The sequence below is a fragment of the Sinocyclocheilus rhinocerous genome, unplaced genomic scaffold, assembly GCF_001515625.1.
Source record: "Sinocyclocheilus rhinocerous isolate Xijiao unplaced genomic scaffold, SAMN03320098_v1.1 scaffold18, whole genome shotgun sequence".
NCBI classification, from domain to species: domain Eukaryota; kingdom Metazoa; phylum Chordata; class Actinopteri; order Cypriniformes; family Cyprinidae; genus Sinocyclocheilus; species Sinocyclocheilus rhinocerous.
Window position 1 is genome coordinate 147,786 of NW_015635050.1, and position 7,360 is coordinate 155,145.

The window sequence follows — 7,360 nt, forward strand, 5'->3', positions numbered from 1 at the left end:
AATTTCTTTAAAAAAAATAAAAAGACATGAATGCTCATGCATAGGCAAAAACAATTTTTTTTTTTTAAATCACCAATACATTTTTAGTTTTCAGGATTTTTTTTTACCAAACTTTGTATAAAGATGATTCTCAACTATGTTATAACATAATGATTTGATATACCATTTTTCTTTCTGCAAAATGTGTGTAAAATGGCCATAAACGGGTTTTCTCATTATATACAATGTATCTATAAACTCAATCTAATTTGCATATTAATGTTTTTGGGGCAACATGTAATGAAAAAAGAAGTGTAATAATGGGAGTAATATTTGACAAGATTTTCATAATAATATATAATAGTTCATAGAATATTGAAACATAATTGATTTCCCTATTCATTTGTTATGTCTCCCAAAATGCTAATAAACATGCTTTTAGTCCCAGTGTCCTCATATGAGGACATGTATGAAATCAACATCCTGTTTCGTAACAGAAAGTCATATTTTGATTTGAAACCCCATAATTGCCAAACTTTATATAAAGATGATTCTCAACTAACAGAATGATTTGATATACCATTTTTCTTCATGCAAAATGTGTGTAAAATGGCCATAAACGGGTTTTCTCATTATATACAATGTATCTATAAACTCAATCTAATTTGCATATTAATGTTTTTGGGGCAACATGTAATGAAAAAAGAAGTGTAATAATGGGATATCCAGGAACATGTTGTACTTGGTCAAATCACGCTCACCATCAACCCTCTAGCGGTCGGTTTCTATACTGCACTTCAGCCTTGAGCTCTTTTTCGGCATAAGTGAGTATAGCAGCAAGCACTTGCTCTTGCAGAATGGCACTGCCCATAACCAGAGCAATAAGGCCAGCCACGTCTGTCCAGTCCAGAGTGCCCAATGCACCCATGACATCCGAGTACAGTTTCTCCTTATATTTTGGAGGCAGCTCCTTGATGATCTCAGGAAGAGGTTTGAATTGGCCACTGGTCATCCAAGTTCCCAGAAGACCTCCCAAAGTACCACCTAGAGTAATATATTAAGAGATGCACAGAGTATGATTAATTAACTTTGTTTGTAAAGGTGAATAACTAGCTTATTTTGTTAACAGTTAGAATAGGCGCAAATTACAGTGTTGGGCTTTTTCAAATCTTAAACAGAAATTAAAATAATTAAAAATAAAACATGACTAAAATAATAAAAACAATGTTGTGTATGTATGTTTATAATATTACTCTATCTGTAATAGTCCTACAAATTGTAACTTAATTAATTAATAAATTTATTTATTTAGTCATTTATTAGACGCTTTTATCCAAAGCGACTTACAAATGAGGACAACAGAAGCAATCGATTGTAGTATTAAAACAACTAAAAACAGATCCAAAACTAAAAGCTAAAACCGATACTTATTTATGATTTTTAATAATATATATTTGTAATTTCTAGTAATATATAATATTTCTTATTTGATGTTGATGAAGGATTAGCCTTACTGAAGGCAAAAAAAGGTTGAGAAACACGGCACTAGGCCATTAAAGATGATATTATAACACCACCATGTGATGAAAATAGATGAAAGTTCATGGATTGCATGGAAAACAGAGGCACGTTCTTACCAACAGCTATGCCGGCTGCGCCTCCAACCATTCCCCCTACAAAAGCACCTCCACCAGCCGCTGCAGCTCCCTTTCCAGAGCTCTTCACGGCTGCTTTCATCTTCCTGCTGGCTGAGACCTCACAGCAAAGCTGCATAACATCATCCACTCGACTGCTCATTGTGATGTCAAGAGAAACCTGGAAATAAACGCTAATAGATCATTTTCCCTTTTACACACAAATGAGAAGAACAGAAACGCACACTGATATGCAAACACAGATGTGAAGTACTTTAATCAGCCAGTTGCCCATTCACATGCAGCATCATTATATCAACTATTCCAAATCATTTTATGATATGCAAATTTTTTTGCTCACAGTAATACAGCCTTTATTTAGATTTCACTACATTCTGCAAGCAAACAATGGAAAAATATACCAAATTAAAAACATTTGTCAGAAATGTGTTAAAAATTCGACATTATTTATTAAAGAATATGCCTTTAAAAACAAAACAATTAAAATATAGGCTTTAATTTTAAAACAAAATCTATTTCAGTATACTATCAGATAATTTTGTCACATTGATATAATAAACATTAAAACTCATTTTTAAAAAGCCTACCTTTTCTTCTTTAAAGAGGAGCTGTAGCAGACGCCTGTTCCAGTCACTCTGGGTGAAATCAGTGTGGGATTGCTCAAGTACTCTACATTTTGCACACTTCCGCAGTCTGTTCTGATGTAGAGCCGATTGCCTTGTGTGTCCCCTCGCTTTAATTTGTGTTACCACCATGACAATATTAATATGAACAAGACGAATCTCAGATTAGGTAGTCAGATTAGTTTATGCATCTCTTCAAGATCCTGCCAGTCCAAGCTATTAATGTATAAATCATTTGAAAATGTAATTAGGAGGAGATGTTTCTCATAAATTGCTTATCTGATATTTTGAGATCATAGATAAACAGTAATATAAAGAACATTGGCTCAGGTTATTCAGAATACTGTCCCATATTAAGTTTCTGTGGTGCACGTCACAACACCACCCTTCAAGATGACAGAAGTTGTGAGTGAGAAAGAAAGAAAGAAAGAAAGAAAGAAAGAGAAAGAAAGAAAGATTTAGGCTACAGAGGCAAAGGTGAGGCAACAAAAAAAACTTGTGTTTTTAGTCTACATCAAAAGCATAAAAATAAAATGGAAAAAAAAAAGTTTGAAATAAAATGTGGAGTGGTTATAGGGTTTGTATAATTATTTTGAACAACAACAAAAATGTTTATTGCAATAATTTCATGCACTGGCCATGTTTTCAGTTGCTGTTACAACCCAGCATGGTATGTGGTGGGTTACAAGAACAGCCCTCTTTAGTACTTAACACTAATTTACAAAGTTACAGGAATGATATAGTGCAAAAGAAAAGGATTTACAATCTTTGAAACAAAAATGTCACACTAAGTTCTGAATTTCATTCATTGAGTTTTTTTAGGCTCAGTTTAAAGGCTGGTTTTAGCCTGCTGTTGTTGCTAAACGTACATTTTTGCAGCACCATGACCAGTCAGTTTGACAAGAGTGAGCAGGTAGGAGGTAAGTCGTCCAGTCAGCGTATGTGGCTGTGAATAAGTCAATGTTTTTCATCAGTGTTGTATAAGGTATCTGTGAGCACCTGTGAGACATCCAGTATGTAAACAAATATGGCGCTCGCTTTGTGTCATTTCTTTCCTAACCTAGCTTATACAGACATATTAGCGTGCGTGTGACATGCATGTGGAGAACGTTTGTTCATCTTAACGCCATACTTAACGTGCTTTGGCTAATTTCAAAATAGCACACACATTTATACTGTTATACAGCTACTTGTATGATGGGCTTTTTTGAGACAGTGTTTAAACAGTATGGGGTTGAAGATTTGGTATTTTAAGCTATTATTAAATTAGAGGAAGTAATTTTCAACAGCAGATAGAAATATCACATAGCTATTTAACTTAGGCATATATATTTAACATCCTTGAAGAATATCAAGAAAATACTATTTAGGTTTGTGATAAAAAAAGAAAGAAAGAAAAGAAACTAATCTCACAACAGTAAAAAGCTTTTAATGTATTTTACTATATCAGTTATGCACGAGCATACATGGGGATATAGGAATTACACAATAATGAATAAAGAACAGAAAAAGCTCAAGAGTAGATGTCAATATAGTTATCAATGTCGAAATGAAAGGAAGCCTGTCACGATCTCCAGGTGGAGTGCCTATGAACTCCACCAGAGGGCACTACATCTCTGACTCTTGCCACTCTACCCCAGACTACATTTCCAATAATCCTTTCCTGGACTCATCATCTCTGATTGCATTCACCTGTGTCTTGTTACCTCATCTGTCTCACCCTATTTAAAGCCTGTTTCAACATACACACACATTGCTCAGTATTGTTTGTTTGTTTAGCCTGTGTTCCTTGTTGCCTTGCCTTGGCCAAATATATATAAATATATGTTTAAAGCTAAAAACTACTCATTACAGGAATATAAAAAACAAATATTTACTTCTTATTCTTTTTTTTTTTTTTTTTACTTGGTATTTTCCTTAGTGGTGGGCAGAGCGAGGCTTCATGAAACACTGAAACAGTCGAGGCTTCAAAACAATTCGACACCCGTCTCTACCATTTTCAAGTATTGCCCTGAAATAGCATTTCAGCATGTGGGTTGGGGGAGTGGTTAGTGTGCACGACTGGCATGTTGTCAGGACCTTTCACTTTAGGTTAAAATACCGGGTGAAGCATGTATATAATTATAATAAATATTTGAAAGTTGTGTTTTTAATGTTCTGTTCTTGTAACGTGTTGTAATATCTCTCTGACAACTGAATGAACTCTTTGTGAATATGTTATTTTGGTCATGAAAAAATTAACATTAATAAAAGACATCAAGCCACAACTGGCTTTGAATCGCCTTATGCCGAGTTCACACTGCTCGATTTTAGCCCGATTTTTCACTCGCCGACAGGTTTTGCGAAATCGCCCACAAATGCCCGAAATCGGAGGCAAATCGTTCGTTTTTCAAGGCGAGTGACAATCACACAGTGTGAATTATCAAAGACGCATCGCCGACACGTCGCCGACGCCCGTGAAATATTTGGCATGCTAAATATCTGGAGCTGTCGGCGATTCACAATCACGCTGTGTGCAGGAGAATTTTTTCGAAAGCGATTTTTACTGGGGGACCCCCTATGACCCGACGACTTTGAAAATCGTGCAGTGTGAACTCAGCATTAGTCACGTGACATGGGTGTTTTCGAATCACAATTCGGAGCAGTGTTTCGAAACATCTGCACTTTGGGATCTCGACACCATGTCGAAATGTCAGTTTCACGTCAGTCATCCCTAATTTCCCCCCATTTTTTTTCAATCAGCAGTTGGTTTTCATTATATTTACAAATATTTTCCAAATTCAGAAGTGAAACATTATGGGAATTTATTTCTGTCCCAAGTTCAAGTTAAAGTGAGTATACATACTACAAACTTGGATATATAATGGATACAAGTTTACAACTCCAATAGTGTAAAAAGGACATTCAGGGCAAACAGTAGGCCTATATATGCAAAGGAATATACAGGTGCATCTCAATAAATTAGAATGTCGTGGAAAAGTTCATTTATTTCAGTAATTCAACTCAAATTGTGAAACTTGTGTATTAAATAAATTCAATGCACACGATGCACCTGTAGTATATGGGTGAACATGATTGGATGATCATCAAGTACAACATTCATAAATCAACATCCTCTTTGATCCTGGAACAGAATTTCATTAGATTTGAAGAGTTTACAGTTTACAGAAGAATTTACAAAAGTTTACAGTTAATATCAATTTCAGACTATAACAATGCAGTGCCTAAGCTCCAAGTAAATGAACAAACCACACATAACAGCCATCACATCACATTTGGACCACTCCTCTTTTGCATAGATCTCCAGGTCCTTGAGGTTGGGAGGGTTCACTGAGTCTGACAGCTGTGAATTTTCATTAGCCTTTACTCCAATTTTCACTGTCACGATCCCTCAAAAATCATTGTAATTATGCTGATTTATTATCAATGCTGGAAACCATGAACATCTCATATCATGATTATTTTGAGCAGGGGCGTAGCCATCATTTCAGAAGTGAGGGGGACAGAAATGATATATATATATAAAAAATATATATAAAAAATTACAATTTAACATTTCTGTAATCTATATAACCTACCAGTCAACAGTTTTTGAACAGTAAGATTTTTAATGTTTTATAAAGAAGTCTCTTCTCAGGGGCGATTCTAGGATTTTCATTTTAGGGGGGCTCAGCCCCCAGTGAGGGTATAATAATAATAATAGAAAAAAAAAAATATATATATATATATATAAATAAAAAATGTTTGATTTTTGAGCAAAATTATCACGTTAGGATTAATATCACAGTATTGTTAAAATGTTCTCAATATTTAAAAAGTGTAATTCTGATGTAATTTAATAAAGCCCTTTGAAAGGGCTTTGTCTTGAACGTTTCTTTATCTAGTTATTACTATAGCTGTCCTTGTTATCTGTATCAGAAGTTTCTTTTGTAGGACTGTCATGTTCATCAAAAAGCAAATACACTTATCCAGGCCCGGATTGGCTAATCGGGAGCACCGGGAGGATTCCCGGTGGGCCGGTCTGTTTTTAGGCCGCGATGGCCGCAGTGTTGTCATGCCACTGGGGTTGAAATATGGATGCTGTCCACTGATCTATAATAGATATTATATCTATCTATCAGTGATGCTGTCCCTAGACTGCCTGCCCTGCACTCATAGCAGCCCCACTCTTTTTATTTATAATGTTCTCGCAGCCCATATTATTATTTTCACCTGACCGTATCAATAACAAATTCTCAATTAATAATTAATCATAATTTTTGCGCAAATCAATGTTTTAATTGTGAAGTAGCCGTTTGGTCCGCTTTAAGACCAAGCGGAATCCTCTGCCGGCTCCCGCTTCACAGCGAGCGGGTCTCGCGCTGACGGCATATATATATAGAGAAAAAAAAACATAAAAAAAAAAAAAAACCCTAGTATTCTTGGACCTCATTATTGAAGTAGGCTACAAATCCTAGCACCAGAAGCAGCCCACACTCTCTAAGTTTTCTTTAATTAAAAATATGAATTTTCATTCATTCAAATGTGACCCTGGACCACAAAACCAGTCTTAAGTGTCAATTTTTCAAAATTTAGATTTATACATCATCTGAAAGCTGAATAAATAATCTTTCCATTGATGTATGGTGGTTGGATGGTTTGTTATGATAGGACAATATTTGGTCGAGATACAACTATTTGAAAATCTGAATCTGAGGGTGCAAAAAAAAAGTGTCAATTTTTCAAAATTGAGATTTATACATCATCTGAAAGCTGAATAAATAATCTTTCCATTGATGTATGGTGGTTGGATGGTTTGTTATGATAGGACAATATTTGGTCGAGATACAACTATTTGAAAATCTGAATCTGAGGGTGCAAAAAAATCCAAATAATGAGAAAATCGCCTTTAAAGTTATCCAAATGAAGTTCTTAGCAATGCATATTACTAATCAAAAATTAAGTTTTGATATATTTACAGTAGGAGATTTACAAAATATCTTCATGGAACATGATCTTTACTTAATATCCTAATGATTTTTGGCATAAAAGAAAAATCAATAATTTTGACCCATACAATATATTTTTGGCTATTGCTACAAATATACCCAAGCGACTTAAGAC

At 34.8% G+C, this 7,360-nt stretch overlaps 1 protein-coding gene across 1 annotated transcript; it reads right to left on the reverse strand.

The window, feature by feature from the left end:
- Positions 1 to 708: 708 nt before the first annotated feature.
- LOC107746489 (protein C19orf12 homolog) lies at positions 709 to 2,281 on the reverse strand. Its single transcript, XM_016560723.1, has 3 exons — positions 2,222 to 2,281; positions 1,617 to 1,794; positions 709 to 1,023 (listed from the first exon to the last, which is right to left on the reverse strand). The coding sequence occupies exons 2-3, from the start codon at positions 1,774 to 1,776 to the stop codon at positions 743 to 745; spliced, it is 441 nt and encodes a 146-aa protein (XP_016416209.1). The 5' UTR covers positions 1,777 to 1,794; positions 2,222 to 2,281; the 3' UTR covers positions 709 to 742.
- Between the last annotated feature and the right edge of the window lie 5,079 nt (positions 2,282 to 7,360).